Source organism: Gadus morhua, chromosome 22 (genome assembly GCF_902167405.1).
Source record: "Gadus morhua chromosome 22, gadMor3.0, whole genome shotgun sequence".
NCBI classification, from domain to species: Eukaryota; Metazoa; Chordata; class Actinopteri; order Gadiformes; family Gadidae; genus Gadus; species Gadus morhua.
The window spans coordinates 6,907,057-6,929,599 of NC_044069.1; the positions used below are offsets into that span (position 1 = coordinate 6,907,057).

The 22,543-nt window shown below is 44.7% G+C and overlaps 3 protein-coding genes across 3 annotated transcripts in view; 2 read left to right on the forward strand and 1 right to left on the reverse strand.

Moving 5' to 3' along the window:
- nudcd1 (NudC domain containing 1) overlaps positions 1–9,391 on the reverse strand; it is a 29,900-nt gene extending 20,509 nt beyond the window's left edge. Inside the window, exons 1-5 of the mRNA XM_030347128.1 lie at positions 9,168–9,391; positions 8,640–8,794; positions 6,207–6,389; positions 3,948–4,122; positions 2,334–2,522 (exon numbers count right to left, since the gene is read on the reverse strand). Coding sequence (XP_030202988.1) covers positions 2,334–2,522; positions 3,948–4,122; positions 6,207–6,389; positions 8,640–8,794; positions 9,168–9,282 — 817 coding nt within the window. The 5' untranslated portion in view covers positions 9,283–9,391. The remainder of the gene's footprint in view (positions 1–2,333; positions 2,523–3,947; positions 4,123–6,206; positions 6,390–8,639; positions 8,795–9,167) is intronic.
- A 184-nt stretch (positions 9,392–9,575) lies between these two features.
- Positions 9,576–11,068, forward strand: LOC115535708 (transcription and mRNA export factor ENY2-2). The gene is made up of 4 exons (XM_030347129.1): positions 9,576–9,814; positions 9,896–9,966; positions 10,218–10,292; positions 10,833–11,068. The coding sequence occupies exons 1-4, from the start codon at positions 9,747–9,749 to the stop codon at positions 10,907–10,909; spliced, it is 291 nt and encodes a 96-aa protein (XP_030202989.1). The 5' UTR covers positions 9,576–9,746; the 3' UTR covers positions 10,910–11,068.
- Positions 11,069–13,794: 2,726 nt separating this feature from the next.
- Positions 13,795–22,543, forward strand: part of pkhd1l1.1 (PKHD1 like 1, tandem duplicate 1) — a 59,708-nt gene continuing 50,959 nt past the window's right edge. The window contains 14 exon segments of the mRNA XM_030347758.1: positions 13,795–13,910; positions 14,130–14,293; positions 14,458–14,535; positions 14,743–14,887; positions 16,762–16,864; positions 17,079–17,136; positions 17,508–17,601; positions 17,974–18,027; positions 18,732–18,805; positions 18,949–18,991; positions 19,105–19,175; positions 19,434–19,544; positions 20,672–20,767; positions 21,491–21,756. Of these exon segments, the coding sequence (XP_030203618.1) occupies positions 14,233–14,293; positions 14,458–14,535; positions 14,743–14,887; positions 16,762–16,864; positions 17,079–17,136; positions 17,508–17,601; positions 17,974–18,027; positions 18,732–18,805; positions 18,949–18,991; positions 19,105–19,175; positions 19,434–19,544; positions 20,672–20,767; positions 21,491–21,756 (1,254 nt within the window). The 5' untranslated portion in view covers positions 13,795–13,910; positions 14,130–14,232.

Genomic DNA, 22,543 nt, shown 5'->3' on the forward strand with positions numbered 1-22,543 from the left:
CCTGGAAGTATAAATAGCACACACTGTGAAAAGCCCAACGTGTGTTCAATGTCTGTGGCTGCCTGTATGATCAAAAGGAAGGTATAGGGGTCTCCTCCATCTAGAATCACACTATGTATCTATAACATATATCAAATAAAATATAATACAAAAATGGCTGGAACATCAACCATAATTATTACCATTTAGAGATGGTAATAATCGTTTATGCAATTAGTTTTTCATAAAACGTCTTTCTTTTGAGATGTTATGAAGGGGCCTGAGAGAGAGAGAGAGAGAGAGAGAGAGAGAGAGAGAGAGAGAGAGAGAGAGAGAGAGAGAGAGAGAGAGAGAGAGAGAGAGAGAGAGAGAGAGAGAGAGAGAGAGAGAGAGAGAGAGAGAGAGAGAGAGAGAGAGAGAGAGAGAGAGAGAGAGAGAGAGAGAGAGAGAGAGAGAGAGAGAGAGAGAGAGAGAGAGAGAGGCCCGCCTCAACGGGGACGGCCCAGCTAAGAGCTCGTTGCTCTCTCAGGAAGCCAGAGATCAGTGAGCATGCAGTCGTACACAAAAGCACAAAACCAAACTCTATTAGGACCAGAAGAAAAGATAAATCTGCCTCTATTCTAATGTTCGCCTGTTTCTATGGATACAAGCCAAGATGTTCAGGTCGGGAGGGGGAGGTGGTGGAGGAGGAGGGAGTCTTTTTGTGTTCTTTTTTTTTAAGAAGACATCATCAAAGTAGAGGCAAATTAAATGGTTTGACGTAGAGCAAGAGACAGATTGACACACCACGTCGAGAGGACGCAAGAGCACTGAGTTTGCGGTGACTTTGAGTCCGATGGGGACACACACACACACACACCGGATTGAACCAGTTTCCAAACGGAGCGCGCCGTGACATTAAATAGAAAAAGGCCAGGGGAAGAAAGGCCGTGATAGATTATTTTGTTCTCGTTCCCGCTCTGGGTTTTGCTAAAATAGTCTCAGATCTTCAGCGGGTCCATTAGTTAAAACATATCAAGGTCCTCATCAAGGTCTTCATCAACATCATCATCATCGTCATCGCAAACTCCTGATCACGGAGGAGTCTCACTAGTCATCACTTCCATTGTGTTTCTTTCCTGCAGCGTGTTTATGCGCAATCAAGCTGTTGCACTCAAATTATGCCTAAGTATGATGAGAGTCTGTCGATGAAAGTTTCTTGTCGTGTCCTCTGGGCATTTTGTTGAACCATGGCGCGGCACGCGAAGTCTCTGGGTCTGTTCACCCCATCGATTAGAATACAAAGCGCCGTTAAACGGATGAATTAGACCCCTGACCACAGACAGACTGTGACTACACAGTAGGGTAGAGGTATAGTTACATTTGTCGTTGGGTGGCAGCCGTCTTTGAGACAAGTTGGGTATTCATTCAAGGAGTTTTTATCCCGTTAAACTTCAGTGATTTAATGAGCTCTTCCAGTTGTTGTTTTTCATCCATTCTTAAAATACGTTTGTAAGATTGGACTCCTCATCTTAAATTGCTTTGTAGCAGCTTGTGACTAGAAACACAGTGAGATGCCTCCATTCTGAACTAACAATGGAACCCAATGCTTTGAAGAAGTTGATAAACTAAGATGAATCCCTTATGCAAAAGCCACTCAGTGGCTGAACCCACAAGTGCCCTAACCAAGTAGGCACTACATTTGCATTGACATCGAGGGCATTCGGCAAACGCTTTTAACCTCAGTGATGTACAATAAGTACATGTGTCAGAGGAAAGAGAAACACCAATAGATCGCTGTAGGTACAGTAAGGATGCTCACAGAACAAGTGAAGCACTTACAAGGTTGCAAGGCTAACCCATTCCCCGTGTACGACCAAGACAGGTAGGATAAAATGCTACTCAATGCTTAGTACTACGATGACGTACGAGATACAATAAGTATGAACATTAAGTTCAATGACGTCCAACATAGAATATTGTGCGTACATTAAGGTTAGGATGTACAAACATACAATAAGTGCGTACGTTAAGTTCAATGACGTCCAACATAGAATAGGTGCGTACATTCAGTGCCATGATGCACAAAATACAATAAGTGTGTACATTAAGTTCAGGGTGTACAAACCTTTAATAAGTGCAATATGCATTGTAGGGATCCCGGTTTGATTCCCACCTGTGGTCCTATGCTACATGTCAGATGAGATGAGATGAGCTGAGATGACATCTATCTCTATGTCCATCTATATATATTTAGATATACAGACATATTACAATTTTTTAAAGAATGGCTTGTGTCCGTTCGATTATTTACGCATGGGGCACCCCAGTGGGAAACGAACCCCCCCCCCACACGCCGCCCGTCCTCCACCCACCTGCGGCCCCCACCTCCGGGGCCCCGTCGGCGGGCGTCTCCACGGCCTTCCCGTCCAGGTGTGTGCAGGCGAAGGGCTTCTCCGAGGCCACCATCAGGCCCCGGCCCTGGGGCTCCAGAGCCGCGTAGTGGGGCACCGACTTGCCCGTCAGCAGCCGCCGCGTCCGCACCTCGTAGCGCTTCCCCTGGTCTGATGGGTCACATGACACGCAGGGGGTCACATGACACGCAGGGGTCACATGACACGCAGGGGTCACGCGACAACACACATCACCTCCGTCCCTTCTCTCCCCTTCTCCTCTTAACGTTTCCCAGTTTTACCTACGTATTTGAGCTTTTTAACTTCATTTTATTTGATCCATTATATTATTTTTTATATTTTTTACTTATATACGTTATTATTACACGTAGGTTACACGGGTAGGTTGCATCGGCACGGCAAACAACGTTGAACGACGGTGGTCATGGATGGGGAGAGGTTCGTCTTATTTTAGTTAACTGGAAGGTTGCTAGTTTGATCTCTGGCTCCTCCTAGCTGAATGTCGAGGTGTCCCTGAGCAAGACACCTCAGCGGAAGTACTTGGTCCAAGTACATGGACCGTCGACGTCGCTTTGGATAAAAGCGTCTGCTTAATGCCCTAAATGTTTACGTAAAGTTACGGTCTTCCTGCGCCTTACCGACTTGCCGAGGACTTATATTGTGCCGCTCTAGCCTGCGTTGTCACCCAACACCAAAGAGTAAAAGATGTGGCAAAACCACATTCGATTCGTTCTTTCTTTACAAATGTTCGCAGGGCTGTGAGGTCACGAGGTGCCGACGCCCGATTGGCTGCCACTGACGTCAACACACGAAGGAGTTCTTAAGAGACGGCGTAATGAAGAGCGAAAACCCGCCAGCCGTTTTAATTAAAGAGGGCCGCGGGAGAACAAAGTGAACAAAGTGATCCTGGGGGGGGGGGGGGGGGGGGGGGGGGGGGGGCTTAAGCACATGGGGGTGGGGGTGGGGGGACGACGACTGGGGGGGACCTTAAGCACAACAATAGGAGCGAGCTGCGCCCATCCCCGAGTCTCTAATGAAACCATGAAGGGCAGACATCAAATGTCTCTGGGCTTTTATTCCGTAATTTCATATCGAGGAGTCGCAGGGGGCCACAGCGCCTCGTTCTGGAGCACACAGGTCTGGGTCTGCGTTGGTGAATCACGGGCCTGGCTTATCGCAATGGCTGCGGCGGGTCTATTATGTTATAGCAGAGCGTCTCGGGGAGAGGGGGGGAGGCTGGAAACCAAGGACTGAAGGTACTGAGGAGGCAGAGTTATGTCATGTTTCCGGCGGGAGATGTTTTACAAAAGAAAAGCAATTTGTGCGAGGGAATAAAGCTTTATGAACGGGATTTTTTGCGCCAATATTTCTGCATTGTCCAGTCTACGGGGGGGGGGGGGGTTGATTTGAAACCTTTTTTACGGGTTTACTCCTGCCGGCCGAGTTTGTCGAAGTAGTTTAACAAAGTTCACCAGTTACACACTTGCAGATCCCCGCCTCCAGCGACACGATCAAACACGAAACGAAACAGAAACCGAACATCTAACGCATACCTGACGGCGGAGCTTCACTCACCCTGCGCGGCGACGGTGATCCACTCCAGGGTCACGGAGAAGCCGCTGCCCTTGCTCTCCTGGGGGTCCTTCTGCACCCGCAGCAGCAGCACCTCCAGGCTGTGGACCCCCCCCTGGACGTGGGCCAGGCTGTGCAGGATGACGAAGGGCTCGCCCATCTGCTGGTTGAACTGGGGCTGTGGGCGCGCCGTCGGCCACACACCGCCGGCACGTTAGGGAGGGTGGTGATCGCAAGGGCCTTGGTGGTGTGGGGGTTGAGATCAATACCAAGGGGTGTGGGGGGGTGGGGGGGGGGCTCTGGGCACCTGCTTGTAAATGTGTGAAGCCTGCAGGGTGGTTGGTGGGCTGTGGGGGGGGGTTGGTTGGTGGGTGAACGGGTGAGTCAGTGAATCACTGAGTCAGTTTGTGTGTGCGCGTGTGTGTGTGTGTGTGTGTGTGTGTGTGTGTGTGTGTGTGTGTGTGTGTGTGTGTGTGTGTGTGTGTGTGTCATGTCCTTTTTTTTCTATGTTTCTCTCTTTTGTGAAACATTTTTTTGACAAAAAACAGAAAAGTAGTAGCCAACTACAAACTTGCATAGCAATGAGCTTCCGATACTGTATTCTAGGTTCGTACGCCTGGACTCACAGGGGGGGAACTCAGTTTAAAATATATTTGGATAACTTTTTCTACTCTTTTTCTAGTCATGTCAACATGTCAGATGGGGAATCTAAAGGGAATCTAAATGTTTTCCCACCGGCTGGGAGGTTGTGTAGAGATCATTCGTCATCGTTAGTCATTACAAGCCGTATACAAATCTGTCCCCCGGTGACAACACACGGGGTTGTCCCCACCAAGGTGTCCGTGTTCTATGTTTTAAAGGGTACGTGAGCCCCCAACGTTTCAATTGTAAATACAACACTACGAGACATTAAAAAATAAACGTTTTTGGTGCCTTCAGTTTTGCACCTTTCCCCTTCAAATAAATAATAACCGTGTTATCTTTCGTAACAGCATAAGTGTACTAAGTTTGACAAGATAATCCACGATTTTGGGTCTACTTGTCGTTTAAAGCGCTTGTAAAGACGGATGACGGGCTCAAATAGGAGCTCAGAACCCCTGTGGGCGGATCTCTCTAAGGAACTGGATCTCGTGGGGTGTGTGTGTATTTATTTGTGCGTGCGTGCGTGCGTGCGTGCGTGTGTTCGTGTGCGTGTGTGTGTATGAGTGTGTGCGTGCGTGCGTGCGTGTAGTGCGTGCGTGTGTGCGTGCGTGCGTGCGTGCGTTGCATCATGGCCTTTTGTTCTATTTTTCTCTCTTGTGAAAAATTTTCTTGACAAAAATACAGAAAAGTAAGTACCCGTAGTAGCCAACTACAACCTTGCATAGCAATGAGCTTCCGATACTGTATTCTAGGTTCGTACACCTGGACTCACAGGGGGGTAACTCAATTTAAAATCTAGTTGGATAACTTTTTCTCCTCCGTCTCTGGATGGGGACTCTCTGTCAACATGTCAGATGGGGAATCTAAAGGGAATCTAAATGTTTTCCCACCGGCTGGGAGGTTGTGTAGCGATCATTCGTCATCGTTAGTCATTACAAGCCGTATCCAAATCTGTCCCGTGGTGACATCACACGGGGTTGTCCCCACCAAGGTGTCCGTGTTCTATGTTTTAAAGAGTACGTGAGCCCCCCACGTTTCAACTCTAAATACAACACTACGAGACATTAAAAAATAAACGTTTTTGGGGTCTTCAGTTTTGCACCTTTCCCCTTCAAATGAATAATAACCGTGTTATTTTTCGTAACAGCATAAGTGTACTAAGTTTGACAAGATAATCCGCGATTTTGGGTCCACTTGTCGTTTAAAGTGCTTGTAAAGACGAATGACGGGCTCAAATAGGAGCTTCAGAACCGCAGATCTCTCTAAGGAACTGGATCTTGAGGGGTGTGTGTGTATTTACGCATCTGTGCGTGCGTGCCTGCGTGCGTGCGTGCGTGTGTGTGTGTGTTTATTTAGGTGTGTGAGTGTGTGCATGTGTGTGTATATGTGTGTGTTTGTATGTGTATGTGTGATTAGGTAATATGTACAGTATGTGTATATGTCTATGTGTGTGTGTACATGTGAGTGCATGCGTGTATGTGCATGTGTACGTGTACGTGTGCGCTTGTGCTCACCTCCCACTTGAGGTGAGAGTTCTCCCGCCCTCTGGCTGGTGTGAGTGTGTGAGTGTGTGCGTGTGCGTGTGCGTGTGTGTGCGTATGCGTGTGTGCTGGTGCTCACCTCCCACTGCAGGTGGGAGTTCTCCCCCCTCTGGCTGGTGCGCAGCAGGTACAGCCTCCCCGTGCCGTCAGAGAGCGCGGCCCAGCTGGCCGAGGGGAGGCTGAGGGAGGGGCACAGCGGCTCCTCACAGCCTCCGTCGGGGCTCAGCCGGAACACCTCCTTGGGCTTCCCCAGCGCCGTGTCCTGATCCCCCCCAAAGAGAGCCCCCCCCACCCCAACACATCCGTGAGGGAGGGTGGCGGTCCACACGGGAACACGACTGAACAGTCGCACAACACAACGAACATGACGCCACACTATTCTAGGTGTAGGATTGTGTAGTAAGATACTCACATTCTTAGGCATTAGTATTCACCTCGCACACAAACATATTTCTTATTTATTTCCACGGAGGTCCACTAAAGCCTCAGATGGGCTGTAAGAGGGTAAAGGAAATCAATTACACACACACACACACAGTGGTGCGCATGCGTGTGTTGTGCGCGTGCACCTTAGCGTGTGCGTTTCTTGTTTGCGTCCCTCCAACGGAGACCGGGCTGTTACAGATGTGAGGGGACCAGGGCCCCAGGCTGAACTCCACACACACACACACACACACACACACACACACACACACACACACACACACACACACACACACACACACACACACACACACACACACACACACACACACACACACACACCCCTCCCCCCCCCCATCCCCACAGAGTTCCCGCCCTTCCACCCAAGCCCCCCTCTCCCAGGACCAGCCACGGTGCCCGTCATCACTCCTCTCCACGACGCAGCCATAAGGGAAAACCCCCCCCAACGCACTCCATCAGATGGCTGAGCTCGAGCGCCAGAACCGTCATCTAAGACCCATCTGGACGTCCATGAGACGGGGGGGGGGGGGGGGGGGCGTGATTCACCACCACCAGGCGGACCGGTACCAAGAGGCCCCGGCGGTGATGCCACGTGTACCTCCATAACCCGTCACGCATGAGGGGGAGGTTTATAAAACACAAAGAGGGAGAAGGAAAAGGACACAAAGGGCTAACCCCAGTTACCATGGAGCGAGTGATGGATTATAGCCGCGTCTCATAACGTTAAGATGAACCCCAGAGGACTCTTCTCCCTCCTCCCCGTCACGTACGGTTCAGACTAACCCCGTGCATGGCGAGCCCCCGGTGTACAATGGCCTCTGTCCATTCTTGAATCCGCACAAAAGACATGGGCAGGGGAAGGGTAATTATCATGTGATGATTGTAATTAGAATATGAACACGACAGATCTCCATGCAGAGACCTTTAATGGCGCCACTGAAAGCCAGTGACAGCTTATGTTTGTATTTAACGCCTGATTTACGGTGTGATAACTATCAGTCGCCGGGAGATGGGTCTGGGTGTGATCAATTACATGTAATCATGGTTCAGATTGAGGGGTCTTTCACATAAAAGGGGTCTCGGATGATTAGGACTTTGCCCAGCTTTCTCTCTCCCTATCTCCTCACAATGTCTTTCTCTCCTCCACCTCATCCATCTCTCCTTCTCTCTTCCCATCACTCCTTCCCCACCTCTCAATATCTATCTCTCATTCTCCCTCCATCTCAAACCATTTCCACCTTTTTCTCTCTCCCTCTTTCCCGCTCTGCATCTCATGTCAGTGACAATTATGTTTGATAATAGATGGTATAATAGGTCAAGGAATTGATATAGGGCTGCAACGAACCGTCTTTCTTCCATTGTCCATTTACTGATTAGTTCTTATCGCAAACTACGAGCAGTTAATAAAAAAAAACAAGTGATGTGACATTTTAGATTTGCTGGGTTTTTCTGAGTAGCAGCCCCAAAAAAGTAAAGCAAAACGGAAAAGGCAACAGCTAATCGCATATCTAAAAATGGTACGACTGTACGCTGCAAATATTTAGCATCCATATTTGATAATTATCTGGTACAATGAATCCATTGCAAAATGTATAATTGCTTCACAATAGTTATGGCGGTATCACCTTGTTCATAGAATCTTTTGTATTAAATACCGATAATATATGTGATATCATATATTATTAATACACATTGAAACAAATTATAGTAAAACCAATTGTGATGCTATCAGAAAAGACTAATATTAGTATATGGCATTTAAAGAATGTGGAATATTGAACATAAAATAAACAATAAAAAGTCTCAGAAACCTCAGGTAAATCTAACGTGATCTCATTTAGGTGGGTCAATTGTCACACGTTCGCCCCCTGCTGTTCGAACGACGAATTCTAAATGCATATGGAAATCAGAAAAGTAACAGTGTGAACACTCAGTGTCGAGAGCCTGAATCCGATTATATGCGATACTCTGGTGTGAGGTTCAATACACAACCGATTGTTAAGGGGAAAAAGCACAGATGTCACGCAAGGAACAATCAGGGAGAACGAATGACAGCTGAGATCCATACCAAAGTCACTGTCAGGTTGAGGACTCTTCCTTTACAATCCACAAAGAACACGCTGTCTGGATACCAGGGGTCCAGGTGTAGATAGTTGTACATGCCGAAGGCCCGCACATGATCAAGGGTGTACTGAGTTTCCTTCAACTTCACCTCTTCCACAGCTGTCAAGAGAAAACAAATCCATCATCCAATGAAGACATGCGTCAATCAAGTAACATATGTGAATGTATACATCAGCTTTTTCATTTGAGGTGATATTGAAATGAACACACCTCTAAAGTTACATGATTATGGTCGGATATAATTAACGTCACTCCTGAAGCATCTTCTACTTTGCATGAACGAGTTGATGCCGTCTCGTAGCATCCAAAATAGAATGTCATCATAAGACATCAAAAAACCAACCATACGCTCCAGAATTAAGAGGAACATTGGGGTTTATTAATAAACTGTGTTTGTCGATTTTAATCAGAATGTTATAACTTAAGTATAGGCTAACAGGCAGCTAAATATTAATTATTTATATTGTCTCACCGGCATCGAGCTCAACGTTGTAACTTGGTATGGGATCCAGAGACAATCTATAACTTTCAAAGTTAGGATCTAATAGTTCTCTGTTGACCTTGAGTGAATAATTTGGCGAAGACATATCTTATTTTGATTCAAACGCAGCTCATTCACACATGGAGAAGTGTTTACAGGACGGGCTTCCTGTTTGTTGCACACGAGGCGCTTTGAGGACGGACCATAATGAGTGGTGCATTGTGGGTCTTAGAGTCCGAACTTTATCCACCAATATAATATATATTATGATGATATTTGGCTTGGCGTTTGGCTTTGCACGATTTGTATACAAATGATAAATCATACAACGATGTTATTGTTTGATGTTGAACTGAAAAAAAAATTGTGGAAACATTCGACAAAACGTCAGTGGAACCATCGAGATGTTCTTCGGACGCGACGGCGAACTTGAATAAGGGACCGTATGCGTCCCAGCTGATCTGCCGCAAATCTAAGATTTGGTCCAGAAATATACCATCCCGTAATTCCGAAAACTTGTATCGAGAAAAACGAGGATCAGTCTTCTTCCTGCAGAGTCCTAGGCCTACCATGAGCAAGGATTCCCAAATGAGGGCTGCAATTAACCAAAAGTTGATAGAAATGGGGGAACGGGAGCGGTAAGCAATGCCCAGCTGTAGTCCAATGGTTCAGTCGAAATATATTGTCCGCAAAAAAATTTGATGCCAATTTTTTTATAGATTGAAAGAATTGCTGCGGGCGAAGCTTGTGGAGTGTGGATGGAAAGATCAGCTGAAAGCACACTGCAAAGGTTTGTGTGTGTGTGTGTGTGTGTGTGTGTGTGTGTGTGTGTGTGTGTGTGTGTGTGTGTGTGTGTGTGTGTGTGTGTGTGTGTGTGTGTGTGTGTGTGTGTGTTACAATAACATAACAACCAGCTCAGAAAGGGAAGGAGCGATATAATGCAAAAAAAAACACTTTGCCACATTGAAGAAACTGAACTCCAATTGCAATGTCAACGTTTTTCAAAGATAGTGTGTTGTTTGTGTGTGTCTTTGTGTTCAGACGTGATAAGAGAAAAGGGCCTTGAGCACGTGACGGTGGAGGACCTGGTCACAGAAGTCACACCAAAAGGCAGAGGTACCGTAGTGTACACCCAACACACATATGCTCCCTGTGAATCCATCATGTAAAGCTACCGCAAACAAACACGGAACATGTCGTTAGTAGATGAAGTCACAACGGGGGAGAGAACATGAGATGGAGGGAAGCAAGTGTTCACTGGATAAACATACACTTGATATAAGTTATGTTTCTCGGACGTAGAGGATTTGTTCGAAGCCTTTACTGATCAGATGCTGTCTAGCAAGTCAAATAAGGAAACATTTATTTTAGGTTTTTTTATCGGTCTTTCCCATTCTAAGTATAGTGACTTGGAAGCATTTTTTATCTAAAAAGAAAAATAGGCTCTAGGCATTAGAACACCTTTTGGTTCTCATACTGTTAACATTAAGAGCATCGCTGCTTGATGTTTTCAACCTCCCTTCCTGCCCTCCGTCTGAGGTTTGTGTGACATGGGTGTCAGAGGACTGCACACAACCTGTAGCATGTTGATTTGTAGAGGACCCCTTCCCATACGGCGTTTCACATGGCTCACCTCCCTCTTCGTTTCCCTGGCAGCGCTGGTCCCCGACAGTGTGAAGAAGGAGCTGCTCCAGAGGATCCGGGCCTTCCTCGCTCAGCACGCCACCTTGTGAAACGCACTCCATTTAGTTCTCCTGGACCACAGGTGTTGATACTCGTACCGTGTCGTGAGAAGTGTTATTATGATTTTTTACATCCTGCATTTTGATATTGATTTTTGTTTGTTCGCTGGTGTTGTTCTCGTTGAAATAAAACAGTTTTTCAAAAAAAAAGTTGTTTAACATGAATGTCTTTTATATCACTCTGGAACAGGGCAAATATCTTCCCTCTTTTCTTTCGAAACTGTTTTTTTAATTTAACTGATAATTTGCATGACTTTTGTTGTGTTTATTCTAAATATACATTATCTCGACAAATGCTATTTTCTACTTGAATCCTCATCACACATGGGGCCGTGCGGAGGCTTGAGTTCACCTCCCTGTTGGCTGTTACATAAATTGGCACCGTGGGTTTGGCGCGACTAGACCTGCTGCCGTCAAAATCCCTCCAGAGCGTACTGTTAATAAATGTCTTCGACGACCACGGATGGAAATAGAGATGTTATGTAACAATCATAGTTAACATTTTTCTCTCTTTGTTCGTGTTGACTGGCTGTGTCCATACATAACCCATACATCACAACACAATGCAAGTGTTGAAGATAAGGCCAACCGCGAGTGCGACCGGGGACTAAATGATGGTTGCGTGCGTGCTTAGATCAAAGGCAGAACCTGCTTGTCCACATTACTCTTATTGTGATGTGATTGCTTGACAACACATGGTGGAAATACCCACAGCAGACGGTAGCATACCCTCCAGCCGTTGTGTTATTATGTGTGGTCACTATGGATTACCTCGCTTATCATGCTTAATGGGATGACTGACAATCTGTTTCTGTGTGCTGGGGGCTTTGTGTACCGTTTTATTTTAAGGCTTTAATGTGAGTTGAAAAGCCGTTTGTACAAAGGAGGATAAGTACACGTTGCATCCATGTGCTCCACTCTTAACAAGCTTTTCAGCATGGGGATGAGAATTGAAATTTGAGAGATGAACCCCTTCACTCTCAGATACCCAGCCTACTTCACCTCTGCTGGTCTACATCATCAGCTCAGGGTGTGAGCTGCCCTGAGTTGAAGATCCATATGATGAAGTTCAAGCCAACCATCTTGGTACTTCTTGATGCGAAATCCTATAGAGCAGAGGTTTCGAAACCTTTAACAGTCACCCCCCGTGACAAATTACATCCTACTGAGTACCCCAAGCGCCCCAGGCGGCTGACTAAACGGTTGTTCTGCTTAATTCTGCTGCATTAACAGAAAAGTTGTAAAAATAGAACAACATTTGGATTCCTCCCCACAGCAGATACTTTGTGGCGTCACTTATTACTGAGATTCTCAGAAGACTGAGATTACTACATAACGCTACGGGAGTCAGAAGACAATGGGATCCTCCTCCAGCATGTTGTAAGGGTCTGAAACACACCATGACTTCACCACGCCATTAAACCTGTGTGTTCTCTATTAGGACTACATCCAAAAGTAAAGAAGAAAGAGTTTACTGTGTAGCGCTCTTCTATAAAGATATGATTCATTTATTTACTTCTAAGTCTTATCAAGAGGGTTACATACATAGACCACATTATTACCTCCCAGAAAGTAGCGTGCGCTAACCATACATTTCAGTGCGGAAGAAACTACTGGCATGTGACCACCCCCATAATTTTTTTTTGTAATATATATTATATACAGTTATAACATTGTTTTATACATTTATATATATATATATATATATATATATATATATATATATATATATATATATATATATATATATATATATATATATATACAAATATATACAAACACTGCACATCACTCAGACCCGTGGTCCACATATCCCCTGTGTACACGCTTCGAAAAAGTAGACATGGGAAACAAAACACAGCGTTTCTCTTTGAGCAACCACATAGTCATTATTTATTTTCATACCATGCTCGGGAGGAAGTTATGTTGCATGTTCCCCCTATCCTTCGTTTGTTGGATAATGTTTATGTCCGTTCTGTCTGGGCCAAGTTGTTTGATTTCTAACTTCTCTTCCAATTTTATCCTCTCAAATGTGTTTTTAAACAGAAATTCAACACTGTTAATCACAGGTGCAACACCACTCGCCATATCTGCATCTGATATAGAAACGACGAAAGATGCGCGCAGAATAATTTGAGTTAAAACAACAACAGTTCTAGAATATTACCATGGGCAGACTACTTTACGGCCACATAGGCTTCCTTTAGCGCTGATTGCAATTCTTATTGCAGCCTGCAGGGTTATGCGATTAACATACGGAGGAACGCGTTAGCTGGGCTTTTCTGCCCCACATTCCATGACAAGTTAAACTCAATTATCACCACCGTCATCCAAAATTTGTTGTCAACAGACCAAAATAATCGGAAAGCCTACAGAAACTATAGATAAGCTAGCTAATGTGAAATTCACATTATTAAAAATAGACTTGGAGCCATGATTTACTGAGGAACTATTCTTTTGGGAGATGCTTTTGCAAGTTCGCCCAACCTGCCCATATGGACGGCACGCGCCTGCTTCCAGTGGGTGTGGTCGACAAGCGCAGTCCATCAGTTGAATGGCAACGAAAATATTGGGATATTTTAATGAGCAATAAACATAGTGAATATCTTCACACGAGAGTTGTAAGGAGGCCCAATTGGTCAATCATAAAAGTTCCACGAATTGATATATTATATAATATAGCCTACACATTAAACACATGCTAGAATGCCGAATTTAAACTTGCAAGAAATAAAAATAATTATATCCAGTGCAAATCCACTTCCTTTTAGCCCTTTGACATCATGGACCTGTATACGCCTAATTGTGACATATGCGATATCAAAGGGCATATAAAAGGAAGTTGATTTGCATTGCATTGCTAGGCTACACTTTTGTCGATGGGTGGACCTAACGTTTCACTGCCAGAGGCTGTCACAGCAACTCCATAAATAGCTTTGACTGCTTGTGTGTATTCAGTGTAGGACAGGTATTTGCTCACCGGGATTTGCAGGTAAGCCAAACGTAATTGATGTTTTAAAAAAAAGAAGAAAACGTTGTAATTGGTTAAAATACATTTTATCATTACATATTTGTTTCTTTATATATTATACATTTTTAAACCAAAAATATATACGATTATTTTAGCAAAACAAACTGAAACCAATGCCGTGCTTTCCTCCTGCGAATTTGGTGAATATTAACCTTTATAAATGTATCTGCATATCTACAGGTCATACGTTGCTGCTACCACAGCGTAACTTTTATTTTGACTGTGTGACGTGACGCACGGCGGACCAGGACTCACGGCGCGCGGGGACTCTCCTCCCAGCAGGATGCCGCGGAGGAATCCACTTGTGCTAGGCGCTCTCATCCTTGCATTTTGCCTCAGTTGCAGTACGTTTTTGGGGGTTTGAACCACGACCAAAGTCTCGAATAAACAAAATGCCATCGGCCAAATCAACATGCATTTTGAAATATTCACCTGCCCAAACTTGTTCAATGAATCACGCCACATATTGTCATTGTTTTGAAATGTTGCTTCTTTCCCTCGCCCCCAGACTCTCAAAGGATTGACAGGGTGGGCCCGAGAGTAGGCAGCATAAATGGAGCAATGCGGTTTACAATCGAAGGAGACGGTAAATAATCCCACACGATAGTCTCAATTGTATTTCCGTTATAGATCAGTTATCAACATCTTATTTGACTCAGGTTCACTCTAGACTGCAGTTGCACTTGCTTCAATATTGCATAGTCTAGAACAAATAAAAAAATATGCATAAAGATGTCTTCCCCAGGTTATGTTTTTTGTTTTTTAAAATTATTGGTACTATTGGTGTCTATAGGTTTTGCCCAGGAACGCCAGTTTCAGCTCAACCCAACGAACAATGATTTTGGCAACAGGGTGACTCTGGTGTCTGCCACTTTATCTTTTCCGTGTGATGTCGAGAGAGACTCGACCCACGGCGGGCAGATCATGTGTTACACCAGGTACGTCTTTATGGAAACAGAGCATGGATAGTCCGACAATAACACCGGCATTCTTGATTCATTCGGCGCCATGACTCCATAAACCACAAGAACTCAGTTGAAAATGAGCAAAGTGGCAAAATGAAAATGTAAAATTATTTTATAAGAGACAGGTCCTTAGAGTCACTGCTGCCCAAAGGTGTCACGTTCATGTGCGCTATGGGCTCCTTTGTCCTTACAGACATCAGAACTTTAGTGCGTAAATATAATTTCATTGGCATTCCCCAAGTTGTCTGTATTTTCTGAAGGCCGTTGCGTGGCTGTTAATTGATCTCCTGTCTTTTGTTGTATTCTTGTTGTGCTCCCTGTCTGTCTATATTGTGTTGGGTGATTGTTATGTGAGCCTGCCGGTTCCATCCAGTTATGCCTTGAGCGACATAAAAAGACAACAGGAACTACTCAGATTATAGCAACAAAATAGGCTTTTATTTTGGAAGCTGATAATTGAAGGGGGAGCCTCAAACAGGATTGGTAGCATGGAAGCAGGTAGGCCTACATTATAGCTCTCGGTGACAGTGACAGTCTCAAAGGGCTTCACAGACCCACATTAGGTTACCCCATAACCCTAGGGCCCTATGAACTTAGACAAGCTAAAACTCCCTGAAACCCAGACGGGTAAGAACCTTGAGAAGGAACCCAGCTCCTCTCAGAGATGGTAAGGAGCACTAGTGTAGTGTTTTTTTTTGTGGGGGGACTGTGTGGGGGGACTGTGTGTGGGGACTGTGTGTGACGTCATCAAAAAGGAATCCCGCGTGCACCGCACACACACACGCGCACACACATTCAGAAGAAGTTTGGTGCTTGCCAAATATGGAAACTGGAGCTCATCTCAATTTTGAAATCAACATGTTTAATATTGAGGCTTCTTCCTCATTACTCCACATATTACAGCAATAGGCTTACCTATGGTCTAGACAAACACTCACAACACAACACTCATGTCACTCACCACATTTATGGAGCAAATCCAAAATAACCAAAGCTCCTAACATCCAGGGGCGGTCTTAACATAGAGGCATAGGCCGCAGCCGCTTGGGGCCCCCATAGTAGAGGGTCCCCCAACCAACCTCAAAAAAAAATATATATATATATCATCTATATATTTTTTTTAATACACACAGAGACGAAGCAAGACGGGTCTAAACGTGAAAATAAAATTAAGATACACTTTGTGTGTTCTTTGCTTTCCATCTTCATTTTGGAGTAAAGAAGTGTATGCATGGTTTAAAGGGGAAGTTTTTTTTTTCTCATCTCCAACCTTTACTTCCTGCCTATCCACCATTCACTCGGTAAATTGTTTTTTTCTCCGTACTCTTTTAAAGATCGGATGAGGTGGGCCCCATACATATCATCGCCTTGGGCCCCCAATTTGCTGAATCCGCCACTGCTAACATCGGCACGCTACCCCCAGTTTACAGACAGGCTCGGCCTGCAGTTACGACTAACACATTGTCAATAAATAAAAAATTTTTTTTCGAAGGTTATATTAATAAAAAATAGCAATATGCAAAAAGCCAATGATTGTCCAACAATCAACACAAACCAGGCAGACGGTGTTGCCATAGGCGAAAAAAAGACGGACAACAAACATGCTGAAAAGTGCAATAGGTGTCCAATGTTCAGACCTTGATTGTTACAAACACAAAACGAAGCAAGAAATAAAGCCAAGTAAGATCAAGAGATTTGAACCCAACCCATTAGGAATTAGCATGTACTGACAGGCGTCCCTTTCCTCAATGTGGTGTTTCCTGCTGTTTGAACCGTCTGACCGATGTGTCCTGTGTGCTGTCCTGTGTACTGTCCTGTGTACTTTCCTGTGTGCTGTCCTGGGACAGAGCCATGCCCGTGGACCAGTACTTTCTGCACGTCACTGTTGACGGGGTCCCTATCCCTGACAACAAAGTCTGCAGAGGGGTGCCCAGACATTGCAGTTTCTACGTACGTCCACTATACCGTCTTCCTGTCTCTCCACCACTCACCCTCCTGTCTGCACCACCCTTCCTCCTGTCTCTCCACCACATCATCTTAATATTGGAATCCATTGTTTAGATGAATGCTTTACATAAATAGATAAATTGTCGTGATTTCCTTTTCTTGTTAATGATTTGCTGTTAACTTTTGTTTTCTCGTGGGCGTTTGTTGTTTTCTTTAGACCCGCTGGTATCGGACTCCTTCCATCCAGTCCATCAGTCCAACCACTGGTCCTCCAGGTAAATCCAGGGTATACACACAAATACATCATGGGTGTTATAGAGCGTGTCATGTACCTGCTCTGTTGTAACCAGGTGCAGAATGGAACAACCCTGCCAGGTTTTACATCCTGCCCCCTTATGGGACCCCAGCAGTGAGATTGAATTCCAACTTGTTTGTGTTGTGCTACTCCTTAACGCACCCACTTGGTTAACTTAAGGGATACCTATACTTATACGGGTTGGTTTAACTATAAGTTGAGCTTTGTTTAAATACTGCAAAAGAGCCCACTGAGCTCTAGATTGATTTATTATTTACCAAGTAATGCGGCGGTACAAACACATTTAACTTAACACATTAACTGCGTAAATGCTCCATACTTAACAAACAGGTACCGTGGTGACCATAAGAGGACGGATCTTCACCGATGTGTACGGAAGCAACACAGCCACAAGTACCAATGGCATCAACTCCAGATTCCTCAGGTGAAAATTGGATAAAGTTCGAAAAGCCATAGTCGCTATGATGCTTTCATAAGTTGCGTATCGAGGGACATACCTTTTAACTTCCCGATCTTGTAGCACCTCACAAGACTTAATAGGGAATGGGAAGTTGACGTCACACGGTGCTACTATGGTTACTTGCATGCTATGTTGCAGGCTTGGGATCGCATTTCTAGTACCGCAATTCTAGGACCATACTCGTTTTTCACGAGTTGGTGACCAGCGTGACCTAACTTCCCCTTCCCTATTGTGTAATTACCATGGCTGCTCCCTTCCCAAGAATTGTGTTTTCCCTATTTTTGAATTTTCATTAAAACGAGTTGTACACAACCTGTACATAATCCTTTGTTGTAGAGCCTACATGGGTGGCATGCCCTGTGAGCTGCTGAAGCCAGACTCAGATGAACTGTGAGTAAACCCGCCTGACTGCTAAGGCCCCCTCTGTTGACAATCTTACGAACATCTTCTTGTCCGGAATGTCCCCTGGAGATAGCCCTAGAGGCTAACCAACACAGAGTGTTAACTGACAGATAGGCTAAATTATACAGAAGATAGCTGACATAGAGGCCGACATACAAAGAGGTTCCACTGGCACAGAGGCTAACCGACACAGAATAACTGGCACGGAGGGCTAATGGGCAGAAGCTAACATACACAGAGTCTAACCAACCCAGAGACTGACACAGAGGATAACTGACACAGAGGCTAACTGACAAAGAGGCTAAGAGAGGCCAACTGACAAAGTATATCAGACAAAGAGAGGCTAACCAACAGAGGCCAAATGAAAGCTGGGGGCCTTGTGTCGTTGAGACAGTACAGACACACAAAAGAATACCCAGGTATAAAAGAAAAGAGCAAGAAATAACTACTGACCAAAAGCGGTGGGGGTAGATAAAGGAGCAGAAGCACTGATATTGATATCTTAAGGATGGAACAAATGGATGAATGCAAAACAATACCAATAAAGAGGGAGAGACATAAAGAGAGAACGACAGAGGGATAAATAATAGAAGTAAAGATGAATGATCAAACAAATTACATAATAATAATGCGTGAGAACTGATGTCTGATACTCGGGTCAATGAGGTGATGCCATTCATGTATTCACACAGGTACCGGCTTCATCTGGACACTGAAAACTCTTGGTGGGGATACATGAGCTGCAGAATAACAGGAACTTATGTTGGTAGGTCATCACAAACCTCTCCCTTATGAAAGAGTTGCTCATCAATGGGTTATTTTTGGTTGAACTTTGATTCAAACTCCTGACAGGGTTAACTTGAGACATGCATGTCTGTTACAATCTGTTTTGCTCTTGCTCCAAAACAGGACATCACAACCTGAGTTACATCCTCGACGCTAATTACGGAAGGTGATTTGAGATTAACTATGATTTGATTTTGAGAAGCCTGTCATCTTACTTTGGAAGGATAATATACAGGATACATATATAATATCAATACATGCATGCATTGTGTCTTGCAGGAGTGCAGCAGACCAGGACCTGTTCAGGATCTCAGCTGGGAACAAACTCTCCATGTTCCAAACGTATGCAGGTATGAGTCCTCAGTTTGCTTGAGAATTTCTCGATATCATTTTTTTATTGATGCATTTATTTAGTAATTTAGTAGGAATAATTCATAATATTTATCATTAATTAATTAAATAATATTTTTTTTTTTCAATACTTTTGATATGTATTTGTTGTTAAATAAATACAAAATTGTCCTGTTAGTCTCTCTTATAACCAAACAAACTGAGGTGAACCATCACTCGTTCATCTGATCAAGCGTACCTTGTCTCGCGCCCTGCAGAGGTGACGGGGGTCTCCCCGTCTGAAGGCAGTGTGCTGGGGGGCACCCTGGTCAGCATCCAGGGCCGCTTCTTCGACGAGACCGACCAGCCAGCCGTGGTGCTGGTGGGAGGTAACTAGCCCAGCCAAATGTCTGGCAGTTTTTTTCTTATTTCTTATAATACATTTTTCATTTTTATCGCTATTTATCAATGATACATTCATGTATATATATATTTTGTAGATCCATGTATCTATTTATAGATTTATCCATGTAGGCTATTTATCTTGATATGTCCTTGACACGTGAGAGATAAGGTTTCATCGTGTGACGATATTTTGACGGCTGCTTTTGTGCGCTGTGGTCGGAATGCCACCTGTAGACGGTTGGCACAGACCGTTCACACTGTTACACAAAAAGATTACATCTTGAAAGGATAAATAAGTGTCAGACGTCAAGTCAACAAGGCGCCTAGCGTGAGGTATGATAGTCCTGCTCAAGTGGCGATATTCTTTTGTTTGGTCTGAATACAAAGTGTAAAAAGTTTAACCGGAAAGACGAGAGAGAGAGAGAGAGAGAGAGAGAGAGAGAGAGAGAGAGAAAGAGAGAGAGAGAGAGAGAGAGAGAGAGAGAGAGAGAGAGAGAGAGAGAGAGAGAGAGAGAGAGAGAGAGAGAGAGAGAGAGAGAGAGAGAGAGGGAGGGAGGGAGGGAGGGAGGGAGAGAGGGAGGGAGGGAGGGAGGGAGGGAGGGAGGGAGGGAGGGAGGGAGGGAGGGAGGGAGAGAGAGAGTTTTATTACAAAACGGATGCGTCGTTCTGCCAAGAATGGATCTTGGCAGACACACGATGCGACATGAGGCTCTTTTTTTGGAAATGTGTCGTTTAAATAAGATATTGTTTAGAGTATATTGATGCATTTATTGTGTAGGATTTATTTGATAACCATTAGCTAATAATGAAAAATAATGATGCTCATAATAATACAATAAGGGATGTTATACAAATATTACCATTATTATGATTTGTATCACAAGCAATAGCTAATAATACAAAATAATAATAATAATAATAATAATAATAATAATAATAATAATAATAATAAAAAATGATAATAATAATAACAATAATAAACCAATTATACAAAAATATTAAGAGAGTGCTTAAATTAATCCCCATTACAATTGTTATGATTTGTATTATTCAGTATGATCAGGCCTGGCGCTAAATAATCTAAACATGGGCAATCACACCTGTCTCCCAGGCAAACCCTGCAGGGTGCAAAGCGTGTCGGACGAGATCATCACCTGCATCACCCCCAAGCAGCCCATGGAGACGGGCAATGTGACGGCCTACCCAGGTAAGACCCCGCGGCCCGTGTCTCTGATGTGACCGTGGGATGTGATGCGTGGTTGTGTGTCTCTCCGCACCCTTAACCCAGGGTGTCTTTGTTCCAGCCTGTCTGGTTACCTCAAAGAGCACGCCTGTATCAGTGATTAAGGCGCGATTGTCTGAGTGTCAAACAGAGCTGTGTGTTGTTTTCGCTTCATCAGATTGCGGTGGTTGTTTTACGAGCCTCACGCTATCACAGGATTGTAGTGTTCTCGACCCATCTGGGTTGGGTTCTTCTGTTCTTTCGGTTCTTTCCCAGCAGAAGGAATGCTTTTGAAGGAAGTTAGTGGATAAGCAAGTTAGATATTAGGTTGATGCTATGTTTTGGTGAGTGTTACGGTGAATATTAATGTAGCGTTTGTGTTTCAAAGACAAAAATAAAGTGTTTTTTTGGTTAAGAGCTCAAATAGAAAGAGATGGATTTATTGTTGACGGGGTAAAAAGACCGAATGCACTATTGCACTGGGACCTCCTGAACACACACACACACACTCACACATTGACATGCACACCCCCCCACACACACACACCCACCCAAGCACCCCCCCACACACACACACACACACATACACGCACACGCACACGCGTGTGCGCATGCACACACGCACACGCACACACACACACACACACGCGCACACACACACACACACACACACACACACACACACACTAACGCCTCCTCTGCTCTAAGGGGGCCGCGGTTGGGTGAGGCAGGTGTGGAACGCCACTAGGCCCCGGTACTTGTCCGACATTTTGGCGTACAACACGAGCAAGGACGGCTACTGGTCGGAGTGGAGGGACTCCCTGCCCTACTCCTCGGGCGTGGAGGACCAGACCTACAGCAGCCGGCTGAGGGGCTTCTTCGTGGCGCCCACCTGTGGCGACTACACCCTGTACCTGCAGTGTGACGACCGCTGCGACCTCTACTTCAGCAACTCCACCCGGCCAGAGGATAAGGTCTGCTGCTGGGCTGGAGCAGCCTCCTAGCGTCATTGCCTGAGTCATATTTGAAGGTTCTTCTTGTATACGGTTTAAATAATTCATAAAAAAGAGGACTTTGGCAGACGGTTATTATGGGATGTAAAAAGCACTCTGATTGGCTTAGGTTGTAGCCAATGAGGCACAGTGAATAAGCAGCGGTATGAGAGTACAGTTAGGTTAGATATCACAATTTGGCCTAAATATGACTCAAGCAATTATGATAAGTTTAGAACATATACATTTGCAGTCTTCTTTTTCTTTGCTTGTTGATATTGATGCATATTTTCTTATTCACTGGTTCCCTGTAACGCTTTTTAATTTACGTGTGCAGTCGTAACTCGTGACCCATGACCCTAAGAACAATATCCTGTCCCTGGGAACCTTAACACAAGTATTGTGTTAAAATATTATTAGGGGTCCAAGCCAACAGGTTGGATCCCTATTGTTTTTGTAAGGATTATTATTATTCCGACATGCTAATCCTAAAAGTGTGCCCACAGCCCAAACCGTAAATGGTGCCGACACGCCAATTGCATGACTACATCCAGGGCCCTGAGTTCTAAGCAGACGACCAAATCCAGACACGCCGGCCACTAGGTGGCGCTATACCAAGGAAAGATGCGTTTGGGGCTATAACTCCCACACCGAACCTCCCACAGTCAAAAACTTGTACCCACATATTCACTGGAGTCTGCTGCATCTTTTGGCATAGGCCACGCCCATTTGCGTCGATAATTTTTTTTCGCAAAATCGCGAAAACCGC

Bases quoted from the DNA above. Each gene is read 5' to 3' on its own strand.
- LOC115535708 (XM_030347129.1), top strand. From the start codon at position 9,747: ATGAGCAAGGATTCCCAAATGAGGGCTGCAATTAACCAAAAGTTGATA. The intron at 9,967-10,217 runs GTTTGTGTGTGT...CTTTGTGTTCAG, and splicing joins GCTGAAAGCACACTGCAAAG to ACGTGATAAGAGAAAAGGGC. The intron at 10,293-10,832 runs GTACCGTAGTGT...TTTCCCTGGCAG, and splicing joins AGTCACACCAAAAGGCAGAG to CGCTGGTCCCCGACAGTGTG.